Source organism: Canis lupus, chromosome 18 (genome assembly GCF_011100685.1).
Source record: "Canis lupus familiaris isolate Mischka breed German Shepherd chromosome 18, alternate assembly UU_Cfam_GSD_1.0, whole genome shotgun sequence".
Classification (NCBI taxonomy): Eukaryota; Metazoa; Chordata; class Mammalia; order Carnivora; family Canidae; genus Canis; species Canis lupus.
The window spans coordinates 25,780,257-25,794,954 of record NC_049239.1 but is presented as its reverse complement, the minus strand read 5'-3'; the positions used below and the strand labels follow the sequence as shown (position 1 = coordinate 25,794,954).

The following is a 14,698-nucleotide window of genomic DNA, read 5'->3' as shown; positions in this document are numbered from 1 at the left end:
GAGGAGCCCTTCACTTCGCCGCACCTTGCCCCCCCCCAACCCCCCGCCTCTGCTCCCGGGCCCCTCTCCGCTCCCGGCCCCCCTCGTGCTCCCGGCCCCCCCCCCCGCTCCCGGCCCCCCACCCCGCTTCTGCTCCCGGAGCCACCCCCGCCTCTGCTCCAGGCCCCCCCCTGCTCCCGCCCCCAGCCTCTGCTCCTGGCCCCCCCTTGCTACCCCCCTCCCGCCTCTGCTCCCGGCTCTCCCCAGCGCCTCTGCTCCCGGAGCCCCCAGCGCCTCTGCTCCAGGAGGCCCCCCCCTGCTCCCGCCCCCCCCCCCCGCCTCTGCTCCCGGCGCCCCCTGTTACCCCCCCCTCCTGCCTCTGCTTCCGGCGCCCCCCCCCCCCCCCCGCCTCTGCTCCAGGCCCCACCTGTTCCCGGCCCCCCACCGCCCCGCTCCCGGCGCCCCCCTCCTCTGCTCCCGGCCCCCCCAGCCCCCCCCCCCCGCTTCTGCTCCCGGAGCCACCCCCGCCTCTGCTCCAGGCCCCCCCCCCCCGCTCCCGCCCCCTGCCTCTGCTCCCGGCGCCCCCCCCCCCCCCCCCGCCTCTGCTCCAGGCCCCCCCTGCCCCCCCCTCTGCTCCTGGCCCCCCCCCCCCCCCGCCCATCCTGCTCCAGGCCCCCACCCCCTGCTCCCGGCCCCTCCCCCCCCTCTGCTCCCGGGCCCACCCCCTGCTCCTGACCCCCCCTGCTCTGGCCCCCTCCCCACGGGCCCACGGGGCACTCCAGGGCGGCACCAGCTGCGCTCCCTGGCCTGGCCTGAGCCACAAGCCCCGGCTCAGGCTCCAACGAGCCTCTGGAAAGCAGCTCCTCTCACTCACCCCCCCCCCCCCCCACAGGTGCCGGACACCGCCTGTGCAGCTGCGGAGGCCTGCGCTGTCCCCACACCCACTTGGTTCTTCACTTGCCAGGGCTCCCCGCTCCCCTGACCCCAGGCAGCCTCTTGAGGCGGAGCAGCCTCTCTGCTCTGCTCTGCCTTCCAGGGTCCTGGTCCCTGTGGTCACCCTCACGGTGCCCCGGTCGGGCCGGGGCCTTCTGTTCAGAGGCCTGCGGCGGTGGTGCCCACCTTGTCTGGAGGACGGCCAGCCGGCACCTCGACCCCACCCTGACCCCCTCCTCTCGCCTGGCTGCCACTCCGGCCTCCGGGCTGCTTCTGCAACGGTCCAAGCATGCTCCCTGTTATGGACTGAATGTGTGCCCCTAAATCCTCGGGTTGAAATCGGATTCCAAATCTGACTTTATGTGGAAGCGGGGGCTTCGGGAGTTAAGGAGGTCAAGAGCTGTCGAGAGTGGGATTAGAGCCCTTCTAGGAAAGGCCTGGGAGCCACCCAGACAAGAGGCAGTGAGAGGACAGCCTTCTGCGGCAGGAGGGGCCTCACCACCTGGACCCTTGCTCCAGCGCCAGAGAAATAAACTTCTGGGAAGCCCCCCAGTCTATGGTGTTTTGTCACAGCAGCCCGACCTGCCCAAGACACTCCTCGTCACGGCCTTGTCCTTGCTGTAGCTCTGCCTGGAACATTTTCCCGTCCAGACTTCTCAGGGCTCGGGGTTGGACATCTTTCTGTTTTCAAGCACCCTGCGCTCGGTTAGACTTTCCTAGACTCCTTACTTGTAACCAGAACCCCTGGGCCGCATGGTCTCCCAACACTTGGCCCTGCTTTACGCTCCCCCAAAGCCCTGGCTGGCCCCTGTCTAAACCTGTTAGTCTGTCTTCCTGGCAGGTGCAGGAGGGCAGGGGTTTTTGTCTGTTTTGTGGGATGAATGGCTGGACTTGAACGCTGATGACGGAAGGGGGATTTCCCCGGAGCAGGGAAGGCACCGACCCCCTTGGTCCTCAGGAACTGGCTGAGCCCCGCGGTGTTGAGCAGAGACCCGAGGCTTTGGGGGCTGTGCACCACTGGCCTGTCCATCCAAGCCAGGCCTCACCTTAGAGCTCCCTCCAGTCAGGCTGCAACCCCGAGCCTCAGTTCCCTTCCTGGGACAGGTTGGGGATCAGAGGAAAGATTGTGAACAGTCGTTAGGGTGCTTGGCCGCGTACAACAGAAATCAGCAGAAATGAATCCAAGATTCATTCATTCATTCATTCATTCAAAGGAGAATGTATTATCAGTGTTGGGGGCTGCTCCGTCTCCCCTCTCCCCTGGTGTCCATCCCTGAAGACCCAGACAGTGAATGGGCACCTCTGGACTAGAACCACACAGCCTCAGGGATGGTCAACCCCCAAATTCCTGGGGAGGGACGCTCACCTTTGGTCAGAGGTCAGCCCCTGCTTGGTCCCCTGTGGCCAGAGGCAGGGCTGTGGGGCTGTGGGCCTGTATACAGATGGGGATGGGGTCAGCGAAGGGGTCCCTCTGCACTGAGCACACCAGGTAATGGCCAATGCACGGCAGGTGCAGGATAACTGGGAACTGTTGGGGTCATCACTGCTGGTGGCCTCTGTTGGGGGAAGGCTCGAGGGCCCTAAGACAGGAAGGTGGGTGGAGCAGCGGTGGGGGTGGGGGAGGAGGGGTTCCTGGGCATCTGAGACAGAGGCAAAACCTGTGCTTAGGCTGTGAGTGGAGGGGACACCTCCCGTCTGCCTGCCCCCAACCTCTTGGGCTCAAGAGCTGCCCAGAGCGGAGAGCAACACCCTCCTGCCCGTGGGATGAGGAAATCTACTCCGTAGGGCTGACTGGAGTCCTCCCCCTGACCTTCAGGGCTTTAGAGGGCATCGCTGAGTCCCTTGGAAGGCTTGGGGTGACTGTCCAGGGCTGGGTGGATGATGACCAGACCCGGCTTTGCTGTCTTCACTGCCTGCAGCTCCTTCAGTGACTCCTTGCTCAGCTCCACGGAGGTCAGACTGTGGCCATGCACACGGAAGACAAGCAGGAGTTGGTTGGGGAAGCTGAGGCCAGGGCTGGGGGGACAGCCGTGCGGGGGCAGTGATGGGGTGTTGGCCTGGGCTGTGCTACAGGCACACGGTGCCAGAGGCTGGGGAAGGGGTCAGGGGCTGGGGGCCAGAGCCTCTAGGGAAGTCCATGGGCATGGGGATCACGGGCCGACTCGCATGGGCACCGGACGACAGGTGGACGTTTGGTCTGGCTGGGCGCTGGAAGCCAAGGGCTGGGGCCAGGGCTCTGGAGCACAGGGTCTGAGTGTGGCCGCTCGGGGGGGCCCTGGGAGGGGCTCTTCTTCAGGGTCTGGGGGGCGTCCCCAGTCCCCCAACACAAGCCAGGCCTGAGAGGCTGCGTTGGCAGCACCTTTCCCGCCCCTGCGTCTACCTGAGGGTCTGCAGGCGGCATCCTGGGTGCTGCAGGGCCGCACACAGGGAGGTGACCACGGGCCCCGGCAGCTGGCAGTCGCCGAGATCCAGGGTGGACAACGCCACGCTCTGCCTGAGGATGCTGATGATGTACTGAGGCGCTTCCTGGAGGCTGGGCTGCTGCACCCTGGGGGAAGGGGGGCCTCAGGTGTGCTGGGGGGCCCGGCCCTCCGCCTCCGCCTCCGCCCTGCCCCCGGGCCTCCCGGGGCTCCCCCGGGCCAGGTCTCACCGGAGCTTCTGCACGCGGCACTGGGGCCAGGCCAGACCCTCGAGGAGCACGCGCAGGCCCGCCTCGCTGAGCTGGTTGTGGAGAAGGCCCAGCTCTGTGAGGGCCGGGGCCTCCCTCAGGGCCTCAGACAGGTCGTGGCACACAGAGTCAGGCAGCTTGCAGCGGCACAGCCTGCGGTCAGAGCACACGGGTCTGCCTCCAGGCCCCGGGGCCGTGCTGCTCTACCCCAGCTCTGCGTACCGTGCGCCCCTTGGGTGGCTGCTTCGGTCTGCAGACATGTTGGCACCAGAGGAGCAGGGTTTCCCTGTCCTTTGCCACCACCTGTGTACCTGGGGGCCACGTGCAGTGGGCCGGGCTGCACTGCACGGTCAGCTTCCCGATGAGCCAGTTTAGAGCCTGTGCCAGCCCATTTAGTTGCATATGGTTGCCTCTCCAGCTAGGGTAGGCCACAGCTCATCCCCTTAGCCGGTCCCCAAGGACTGAGCAGCTATGTTGGTTCTCCTTTCCTGCCACTCTAAATAACGCCTGGTGAACACCTTACGCGTTCCGTTTCGTGGCAGACTGGCAGGCCAGATGTGCCCGTCCCCTGCGTGGCCCCGCTCCCCCCCAGGTTGCTGAAATACCGTCCTACCGAGCTGTGTGGCCAAGTCACCGTGGACATGCGCCTGTCCCTATCTCGCCATGCCCCCTCCGGCACGAGTTCCTTTTTTTTTTTGTTTTTGTTTTTGTTTTTTTTCTCCGGCACGAGTTCCTACCGCTTCTCTTACTCAGCTCCCTTGGTGACAGTCGTGTACTCGGGCTGCCATACTCGATCCCATACCAACCCTCGAGGCAGGATTGACTGGCTGCATTTCGTGGGTGAAGAAACGAGCTCAGACAGACCATCCTGGCCAAGGGCTGGGCGGCCTGGACTCAAGGCCTGTGCCCTGCACACTTCCCTCCGGGGCTTGTGAGAGTTCACAGGGACTGCCAGGCACTTTCTAACAGGACCTAGCAGCCTTCCTTTGTTTGCTTGTTTTCTTTCTTTGGAAGGAAAGCATGTTGTGGTCTTCTTTATCCTTCTCCCAGAATGCTTAGCTGCACCCTACTTCCCCCTCAAACTGGGGCCAACCCCTCCTTTCTATCACCTAAGTTGGTGATGGAGCCCCTGTCCCCATCTCTTCCTCCTCCACCCTGTGTGGCTACAACCTGTTGACCCCAGCTTGAGACACCAGAGGCCATGGGCTCTCAGCCTGTCCCCTGAGCCCTTTCCAGACAGGGCTACTATGCCTCTGTCCTTGCCTAGAGTATCCTGCTTTGCATCCCTTCCAAGGGGGGCGGGCATGGTCACTCACGTCAGGCTGTTCAGACCACAATGTTCGTCAGTCATGGCCTCGAAGAGTGGACGTAGTGGAGAAGGCTGGGGTTTTCTCTTGCTGGCTTGTGAACTGTTAGGAGAGAGAGCAAGGTGAAGCTCACCTGTCCTCTATCAATCCCTACCTCTTTCCTGTGGTCCTGAGGTGTCAGAGCTGATGATGCCCTTTGACCCTAAACTGAGCCAGGATCCCTCTATCCCCTTCACGCCAAACCCAGATTGAAATCATTCATCGGTGGTCGCAGGCACCTTCATGCTGGAGCAGTCTATGTGGGTCCAGCGGGGGGCATGTCACCCACATTCTGAGGTGGGTCAACCCTGGCACCTGCAGTGGGCAGCCCCAGCTCCAGCCCCTCCCGACATCCCGACATTTGTCATCTGAACAGATGCTGAGCAGGGGGTCAAGTGCCGGTTGGAGCTAAGACAACTTGCCCTGAAGGAGCTGAGGGTGTGGGGAAAGAGACAGAGCTGGGTGGAGGTCATGGCATACAGTGGTCTATGGGGCACTTCTGGGGGCAAAGGGGTCCCAGGCTAACTGGGGGAGCCTGGGAAAGTGCTGATGATAGATAGCAAACAGAGTGTTCTGGACGGAGAGAAGAACAGGTGCCAAGGTCAGGGCACAGCAGGCATGGGGCATTCCAGACTGTATGAGAAAGCTGGGGCGAGCCGCATAGCCATGCTCAGAGGTTTGCCGTGGATGTGGACGGCTGGGGATTGGCAGGGCCAGGGCTACCCAGGGAAGGAGATGGACAGAGGGACACTGGGAGGCTGCCTTGCAAGGGGGTGGGCTCCTCCTCTGGGGGAGCAGGAGGTGGGTGTGGACCCAGTCCTCCTGCAGGGATGGATGCACGGACACACGTGCCCCCCCACCCTCCGCCCGTGGACTCACGAGCTGCCGCCCAGGCTGCTGTGCAGTCGCTTCATCAGGCTCTTCTTTTTCTTCTGTGCGGGGGCCAGCCCACAGCTAACCAGTCGCAGGGCCTGCCCGGGTGGGCAGCACCTGACACAGTAGCTCAGGATGACCAGGTCCATGCGGCTGAGGCGCACCCTCTCCAGCTCCAGCTCCGGCAGGCAACGCAGGGCCTGGCGCACGAAGGCGTCCTCCTGCGTCTCGTACAGGCAGTACAGCAGCTCCAGCGGGTAGTTGGGCTCGCACTCCTCCTCTTCGGGCTCCTCGGCGTCCTCCGCAGCATCTGTCCCTGCCGTCTTCTCAGGTGCCGCCCTACGGCGGCCCTGGCCCTGTTCCTGCATCCACAGCAGGACATCCTGCTTCACACGCTCTGGAACCGCCACGCCGAAGTGGCGCTGCATGTCGGACACGCGATCTGGGTTCAGCAGCCCGAAGAGGAAGCGTGTGGTGAGCGTGAGGTGGCTTTCGCCCTGCAGAAGTGCCCGGAGATCCCGCTCCTCCTCCAGCAGGTAGGACAGCGCCGAGAAGAACTCCTGGAAGCTCTGGTCCATGAACTGGTAGGTGACATCCGTCTGCAGCACCCCTGGCAGCTCCTTCTTGCTGAGAAACAGCGTCTGGACTTTAGAGCCGCGAAGTTCCAGTCGTTCCAGGTCCTTCTCTGCGAACTGCGCCCGGTGCCCGAGGGTGCCTTCGCGGGCCAGGCGGCACAGCTTTCGCAGCTCGGCCCGCATTCGGGGAGCGTCGGCGGCAGGTGCGGAGCTCAGCACACTGATGATGAACAGCAGGTACACGGACGTGGTGGTCTTGGAGGTGCGCGACAGGTCCTGGCCGAGCTCGAGCTGCTGGCGCAGGACGGTGCACACGATCCAGCACACGAAGGGCACGAAGCACAGTGCAAAGAGCGTCTCGTTCTCCTTCACGAAGCGGTAGGCACGCTCCGCCAGCCTCTCGTCCCGGAAAAACTTATGGAAGTACTTCTTCTTGTCCTTGTCGGAGAAGCCGCACACCTCGGCGCACTGCGGGGAGCATAGGCGGTCCAGGAGCCTCCCGGGCGCCGTGGTGCGCGCCGTCACCAGCAGGCGGGCGGCAGGCAGCAGTGTCTTGCCCAGCAGGCCGCCCAGCACCCGCGCGGCGTCGGCCGCCTGGAAGGGGTCGGTGCAGGGCGCTGCGTGGGGCGCCAGCGGGGGCAGGTCGTCCGCACCGTCCAGGATGAAGAGCAGCCGCTCGGGCCGCGCCAGCATGGGCTTCAGGGGCGCCTTGCGCTGGGGGCACTGGTCCAGGACCAGGTCGGCCAGGCTGCAGGCGCCCGGGCGCTCGAGCAGCTCGCGGCAGGGCAGGAAGAAGGCGAAGTCCACCTGGCCGTGGTACAGCTTGCCGGCCGCCCAGTCGTACAGGATCTTCTTGGCTGCCATGGTTTTGCCGATGCCCGCTGGGCCCTGCAGCACGACCGTCAGGGGCCGCTGGCCTTCCTCGTCTCGGCCGAACAGGCGGTTGAAGGTGTGGGTGTCGGAGCGCCGCGCTCGCTGGGGCTCGGGCTCCAGCTCCTTCGTGCACCCCAGGGCCTCGTCAGGCAGTGCGGCGCCCTCGCGCGCAATCAGCAGCTTGGTGAAGCGCTTGTTGATCTTGACCGAGCGCGCGTTCCTCTCCTTGACCTTGGCGTGCTGCTGCAGGACGTGGTCCCGGTACTTCTTCTTGTACTCTGGTGGGCGCCGGGGGCAGGGAGGGCAGGAGGGAGGACGGGGATGGGAAGGGACGGGCGGTGTCAATGGGCCGCCTCCAAGGTCCCCAAGCCACTGGGTTCAGGGCTGCCTCCCCAGCCAGCCTTCCCATGCGCTCCCCTCCCTGGGATCAGCCGTCGGGCTCCTCTGACACATGTGCTGCCAGCCGGAGGGCCACTAACCTGAGGGTCACTAACCCACTTAGGGCCCGCGCTTCCCACGGAGAGAGACCTACCCGATACGGAGCGCAGTGTGGAGGAGCTGGGGCCGAGCCCTGGAAAGGAGACCTGCGGTGAGGCCCCGCGAAGGTGCAGGGGCCGGGTGGGGGCTGCAGCGGGAGGGGTGCAGGGATGCGGGGGCGCAGAGGAGCACACTCAGGAACACCCAGGATCCCAGCCGCGGGCGCACTGGACCTTTTCCAGGGAAGCGGGAAGGATGAGGCCCGGGACCCAGACTGTGCTCAGGCGGAGGCCAACCCGGAGGCAGGGACCCAGGCGACCCCCTGCCCACGCTCACGCTGCAGCTGCTGCTCCTTGAGTCGCGCGGCCACGTCCAGCATGTCCGCCCTCTTCAGGGTCTTTCTGGTCACATCCAGCGCAGGCTCCGGCCCGTAGAAGTGGGTTAGCTGGGCCGCGAGGTCCATGGCGTCCAAGCCATCCAGCCGCCCCCACGGGATGTTGCGGCCGTCCAGGGTCGCATCCCGCAGCTTGTGGCGGAAGCGCTTCAGCTGCTCCTGGTTCAGGTCTTCGAACGTGGCCTGCAGCAGGTCCCGCGCTACAGCCACAAGGAACTCCACGCTGGGGGGGCTGCGGCATCAACAGGTGCGTGCACGGTGACACCGGCGCTGCCTCACTGCCCCCCCACGCCCGACTGAGTCGGGGGCCCCAGGTCAGTGGCTCAGATGCGCCCCCATCCCTCCAGGTGACCCCAGGCACTCAGCGGGGACAGAAATCTCTCCCTGCCCCAGGACCTGGGGTGGGGGGCGTATGGAGGGAGTAGGTGGGGTTTGCTCTAAGGCTGTGCCGCCTGCTGATGAAATGGGGTCACTCCGGGGCAGGCACTGGCCACCCTGACCCAAAGTAGGCCGCACCTTCCTGCTCTGCACCTCCCTTCCCCTGTGCTCCCCACACACCAGCCTAGGCCAGGTCAAAAGCCGAAAACGAGGTGTCCACAGGGCCTTCACGATCCCCTTTCCTCTCTCTTCCCTGCCCGTCCCCTGGGAGCCTGGAACAGAGCTGGCCTCAGCAGACAGCCAGGCTCACCCCCTGGCCCAGCTGCTCCTCAGCTCCCCATGCCACTCATCTCATGGCACCCTCTGGTGGGGCCCAGGCGGATGCCTAGACCACCCGCAGAGTCCGAGCTCCTCTGGGGAACAGACCCCTGATGCCTTCTGTGCCGAAGGAGTCCCTAGAATCCTGAGCCTGGGGGATGTTGGGGGGAGATTGTGGATAAGCAGGTGTGAAGCCCCAGGGAGCGGGCAGGGTGAGGTGAGGCCGTGGAGGGCTTCCCGAGCGATGACCCTGAATGCCAGCACTCACCTACAGCAGGCCTCTGGTGGGTCCATGGAATCTGGGCCCTAGGACTAGCCCTTAGTGGGGATCAGAAATGTGATCTCTCCTCAGGTTGACCGGAGCCAAACTCTAGTGGAGTTGTTGTCCAGCCTCGTCCATGCCCCAGACCCTGGTGCTCTGGCTCAGCCAGGACTGAGACCTCCGTCCAGCAGTTGCCGAGCTCCCCAACTCAGGCACTGTGGTGCACACTCACAATCACCCTTTAAGAGTTTTTGCTTGGTGACCTTTGATTTTCTTCTAATCTTTTTTCTCTTCCTGTGCTCTGAAACCCCGTAGGGTGTGGCAGCGAGGCACAGCTGCGAGCAGGTGACTGCAGAGTAGGGTGGACTGTGTGGGGCTCAGAACTAGACCTTTGGCTTTAAGGCCTCAAGATAGCTTGGATTCTGAAGGCAGCGGGGAAGAAGGGCTTCTAAGGGAGAGGGGACGCTGGGACTTGCATGCTCTTATCAGGGAAAGGAAGGCTGTCACGTGGGCCAGGGAAGGGAGCTCTGAGGCTTCTCAAATCTGCCTTGAGGAGGCTGATGAGAAGAGGTTTGGAGGTGAGGGGTGTGTGGGACTGCTGTGGGACTGTGTGACCAGATGAGTGTAAGGTTCTGCTGACAGTGTCTGCCCATGTGAGGTGTGTGTGTGTGTGTGTGTGTGTGTGTGTCTGGGTCTATCTGTGTGACCACGTTAATACTGTCTTTGTGTGACTGTATCTGTGGTCGGCTAAATAATAGACCCCAAAGCCTATTGGGGTCCTAATCTCTGGAACCTGTGAATGTCCCCTCATATGCCAAAAGGGGCTTTGCAGATGTGATCGAATTCAGGGTCCAGAGGTTGTCCTGGATTGTGCAAGTGGGCTGTAAGTGCCGTCTCCAGGGTCATGGATAGTGGCAGAGGGGGAGTCAGTGTGACACTGAAGCCAGATGCTGGGCTGCTGGCTTTGAAGTTGTAGGAGGGGCCGTGAGCCCAGAGCCCAAGAAAGCAGCACTAGGAGCTGGAAATGCAGCTCGGAAAGGCAAGGCGAGGACACGTCCTCTAGAGCCTCTGGAGGGGATGTGGCCGAGCCAGCACGGGGAACCCAGCCCAGAGAAACTGGTTGTGGACTTCTGACCTGCAGAACTGTGAGAGAATAAATGTGTGTTGCTTTAGGCCAGGTTTGTAGTGGCATTTACAGCAGCCGCAGAAAATGAACTCAGCGTCTCTCTGAGCATTTCTGTGAAACTGCAAGAACAGGTGTTCTGGAATCGTCACTGCCTTTCCGGCCATAAGCCATCCTTGTGTTTAATCCTGCTTCTGCCAGGAGCCTCGAAAACTGCCCCTTGGGAAGAGAATCCAGGGTCCTGGGGACATCTATTCTGACTGCCCCCCTCCACCAGGAGGAGGGGACTCACAGAGGTGCCCATTTCTTCCTGGCTTTTTTAATTTTTCTGTTTAAAATAAATAGATCCGTGTCTCCCTGAGGTGGGCTCAGGCTTTCATAGGTCTGGCTCCATTTAGCCACACTTACATCTGCCTGAGGGTAGCCCCTCCCTCACTCCTACTCCCTGAATCCCTGCCAGGTCCTCACCCATCTAGCTGGGCAGCCTCTGGATGCAGGGCAGGGTTGGGAGCAGAGAGCCTGGAGGGGCTCTGCCAGTACCCGAGGACTCTGTGAGCACGAACAGGTCTCTCTGCCCCTACAGAGCACGGGAAGGTAGGGGCAGTGCACGTGCCCTGTATGTTGAAGCAGCTTCACCGGGGCAGGCCCAGAGCGGGGGCAAGGCCCTTACTCTAGGCCATGGTGTGGGCAACACCCAGCCAAGCAGAGGAGTGGACTGAGTCTCCTCGGAGTCAGGGTCCTGGAGACAAGCCCTTAGCACAGTTGGGCCTCGGCTGCCGGGGCAGGTCGGGGGTTGGGGTGCTACTGTTGCGAGCTCTTATGGGGTCCCAGCTCCCTTGACCTGCTGGCTCCTGACTTAGCTCCTCTGACACGGCTGGCATTCTTTAGAGGCAAAGCAACAACAAATAGACGACATGTAGGTGTGTCAGGGCTGGACCGTGGGCCTAATGTGGGGCCTGCACAGCTCGGGGGACACTGCAGGGCCCTGGGCAGCAGCCCCAGTTCCAAAGGCCCCAATGCACCCCTCAGGTCCCCTCATGAAACCCGACTCCGACCCTGAGACACTCTGCACACCCTCACTCCCCCAGGCAGAGACAGATGTCCCAGTGCTGTGATTCTCCTAAATGCACATTCGCTTTTCCCCTCCACAGTATAATTTCTTGAAAGCAAGTTCTTTACAACTGCAGTGTCCCCCTTTCACTGTCATCTCGGACAGAAAGTGCCACCATCAACAGCACCATCTCCTAGCCAGACTGTCAGGATCAAATCCTGCCTCCACCACCCAGTAGCTGGATGACCTTGAACAAGCTCCTTAACCTCTCAGAGTCTGTTCCTCACCCGCGGGAGGCCCGGCAACGGCACTCCGGCCTGCAGGAGGACGCAAAGCCTGGCCCACTCTGTGTTGCCTGTTCCCGGCTCTCCAGTCCCGGGGATGTCCTCTCACTGTGAAGCTCTGGGTCATCGAGAACACCCTGCTTTCTAAACTTGCTCACCTGTCCCCGCACCTAACGCTGCTGACCATGAGCTTTTCCTTGAAGTACACGCTCCCTTCCTTCCCTCAATCTCCCGAACCAAGGGGAGCGCTCAGAGTCGACACCGGGCTGGAGGAAAGGCGTGCATCTGCCCGCCCAAGAGCCCCGAGGCCTGTGATTTGGGCATTTCAAGGTCATCCCCATCTCCTGAGATGGACCCTCCTTAAATGGACTCTGGGCCCAATAGACTCTCAGCAGCTGCTGATAACAGTCCTGGAAAAGGCTTTGATAGTGGGAGCCAGTATTGGGGAGCCTTGCTGTGAGCCAAGTGTGGAAGGGATGAGGAGAGGAGGTTGGGAGCAGGTGGAGGGGTGCAGTTTGGGGGGTGGAGACAGCCAAAGGCTTTCTTTCTAAGAAAGAGGTAGCCAGGGGCACCTGCATGGCTCAGTGGGTGAAGCATCTGCCTTCAGTGCAGGTCAGGATCCCAGAGTCCTAGGATCGAGTCTCACTTTTGGCTTCCTGCTCTGTGGGGAGCCTGCTTCTCCTTCTCTCTCTGCCTCCCCCACCACCAACTCTCTGTCTCTCGAAAGAAAGAAAGAAAGAAAGAAAGAAAGAAAGAAAGAAAGAAAAAAAGAAAGAAAGAAAGAAAGAAAGAAAGAAGCAGGAGAGGAAAGGAAATGAAGGGAGGCGGTGTGGGTATCCCCACATGTTTAGCTGCTGAGCAGGGCCACTTCCAAAGGCGCAATCTTGAAATCTCTGCCAAGTAACTTAGACTGCATCGTGAAATCCCTCGAAGGTTCCTCCTGCAAGGATTTTGCTCCCCAGGAAAACTTGGAACATTTCATCCTCACTCTCATGTTTTGTCCTGATGGCAGCTGCCAACAAGGTCTCTCTGATGTCTTCAGCATCACCCACTCCTCCTTGGGGGGTTCCCCTCCCCGAGCTCTCCTGTCTTCAGAAAACCTCATTCTTGCGTGCTCATGCCCTCGCAGCACGCTCCTTTCCCTGTTCTGAACATTCTACGTCACATCTTGATCTCAGAAAGAGAACCACTTCAGGAGGAGTGGGAACGATGAGGAAAAGATGGACCTACAGCTGACCCATCCTCTGTGTGCTAAAATTAGATAACTTGGCTGAAATGGGCAAATTCCTAGAAAGACACAAACTATTGAAACGGACAAAAAAAAAAAGTCTGAATAGATCTACAACAAGAGATTGAATTAATAATAAAGAAAAATTCCCACAAAGAAAAGTCCAGGCCCAGACAGCATTTCTGGTGATTCTATCAAACATACATTTATTTATTTATTTATTTATTTATTTATTTATTTATTTATTTATTTCTTTATTTATTTCTATCAAACATTTAAAGCATTCTAAACACTCCCTCACAAACGTTTACAAAAAACATAAATAAGAAAAATACTTGCCCAGCTCATTTTGTGAGGCCATATTTCCCTGATACCAAACAGACAAGGCAAACACCACAAGAAGACTAAAGACCAGTCTCCCTGATAAATAGACACACAAAAAAATCTTCAACAAACTCCTAGAAAACAGAATCATTAACATATGAAAAGAATTACAAACTGTGGCTAAGTGGAATTTATCCCAGTAGTGCAAGGTTGGCTTGACATCCCAAAATCAATCAGTGTAACTGGGAGTCTGTGCTGTGCCCCCCACCAGTAGGCGCTGGCCAGGCAGCCTGGCTGGTTCTCGTTCCCCTTTTCTCTGACGAGGGTTTTCACTGCAGTGATTCACTTCCTTTTATATGTTCGTACACTGGGAGTTTGGGAGCTAGATGTCTTGTCTTTTAGCCTTCAGAAAGTCTGGTGGCTCAAGACCAAGGAATCAGCGAGGCTGGTTTCTTCTAAGGCATTTCTCTCAGACTTGTAGACAGTTCTTTCCTCCAGGGTCTTCACATAGTCTGCCCTCTGGGTATCCAATATGGATTTTAATACATCCTAACCTACCGAAGGATGGAAAATATTCAGCCCCAGCCCTCTCCAGCCTTTCTATCTCACTCAGAGAAGAATTCAGAAGAAGCTGGGCGGGGGGTAAAAGCTCACCAATAGAACAAAGATACAGATTACATCAGACCTCTCTTAGAAATCACGCAAGCAAAAAGAGTGGAATGAGGTATTTAAATTGTTGAAAGAAAAAAAACCCATCTACCTAGAATTCTGTAATGAGTGACATTATCCTAAAGTGAAGGCAGGAATAAGAGCTTTCTCACACAAACAAAAATTGTGGAGATTTGTCACCAGAAGATCAGCCCTGCAAGAAAAGTTTTTTTTTTTTTAGATTTTATATATTTATTCATGAAAAATACAGAAAGAGAGAGAGAGAGAGAGAGAGGCAGAGACACAGGCAGAGGGAGAAGCAGACTCCACTCAGGGAGCCCGTCCCGGGACTCGATCCCGGGTCTCCAGGATTACACCCCGGGCCGGAGGTGGTGCTAAACCGCTGTGCCACCCAGGCTGCCCTGCAAGAAATGTTAATAGGAGTTCCTCAGAGAGAAGAAAAAGAGTATAGGTCAAAATTCAGATCTACATAAATGAAGAGGCCTACTGAAAGAATAAATGAAGGTAAAATAAAATATTTTTCTTTTATTTTTTAAAAAAATTTATTTATTCATTCATGAGAGACAGAGAGAGAGAGGCAGAGACACAGGCAGAGGGAGAAGCAGGCTCCCTTGCCCAATGTGGGACTTGACCCCAGGACTCCAGGATCATGCCCTGGGCCAAAGGCAGATGCTCAACTGCTGAGCCACCCAGGCATCCCAAAATATTTTTTCTTATACTTAACTGATCTATCAGTTTGTTCAAGATAATAATAGCAATATATTGGTTGAATGTAGCTTGTGAGTAGGGGAGATGTGTGACAGTAATGTCATAAGGAATGGGAGGGAAGACTTAGGAATAGCCTGTTATAAAATACTTGTACTATCTGTGAAGTGGTGCAGTATTAGATGAAAGCAGACTTAGTGTAACTGTAAAAGCAGGTTACAGATTCTAGGGCAACCAA

General features: G+C 59.2%; 1 protein-coding gene across 1 annotated transcript; it reads right to left on the bottom strand.

Annotated features, from left to right (window-relative positions):
- Nucleotides 1-2,099: 2,099 nt before the first annotated feature.
- NLRP6 (NLR family pyrin domain containing 6) lies at nt 2,100-9,366 on the bottom strand. Its single transcript, XM_038562898.1, has 8 exons — nt 9,083-9,366; nt 8,061-8,350; nt 7,780-7,818; nt 5,806-7,525; nt 4,897-4,989; nt 3,563-3,733; nt 3,293-3,460; nt 2,100-2,871 (listed from the first exon to the last, which is right to left on the bottom strand). Exons 1-8 carry the CDS (start codon nt 9,106-9,108, stop codon nt 2,733-2,735), a joined length of 2,646 nt encoding a protein of 881 aa, XP_038418826.1. The 5' UTR covers nt 9,109-9,366; the 3' UTR covers nt 2,100-2,732.
- Nucleotides 9,367-14,698: the final 5,332 nt, after the last annotated feature.

Excerpts from the sequence above, each read along its gene's own strand:
- NLRP6 (XM_038562898.1), bottom strand. The coding sequence starts at position 9,108 with ATGGACCCACCAGAGGCCTGCTGTAG. Across the intron at positions 8,351-9,082 it reads CCACCAGAGGCCTGCTGTAG|CCCCCCCAGCGTGGAGTTCC; the intron begins GTGAGTGCTGGC and ends TTGATGCCGCAG. Across the intron at positions 2,872-3,292 it reads TGCCGCCTGCAGACCCTCAG|TCTGACCTCCGTGGAGCTGA; the intron begins GTAGACGCAGGG and ends GCATGGCCACAG.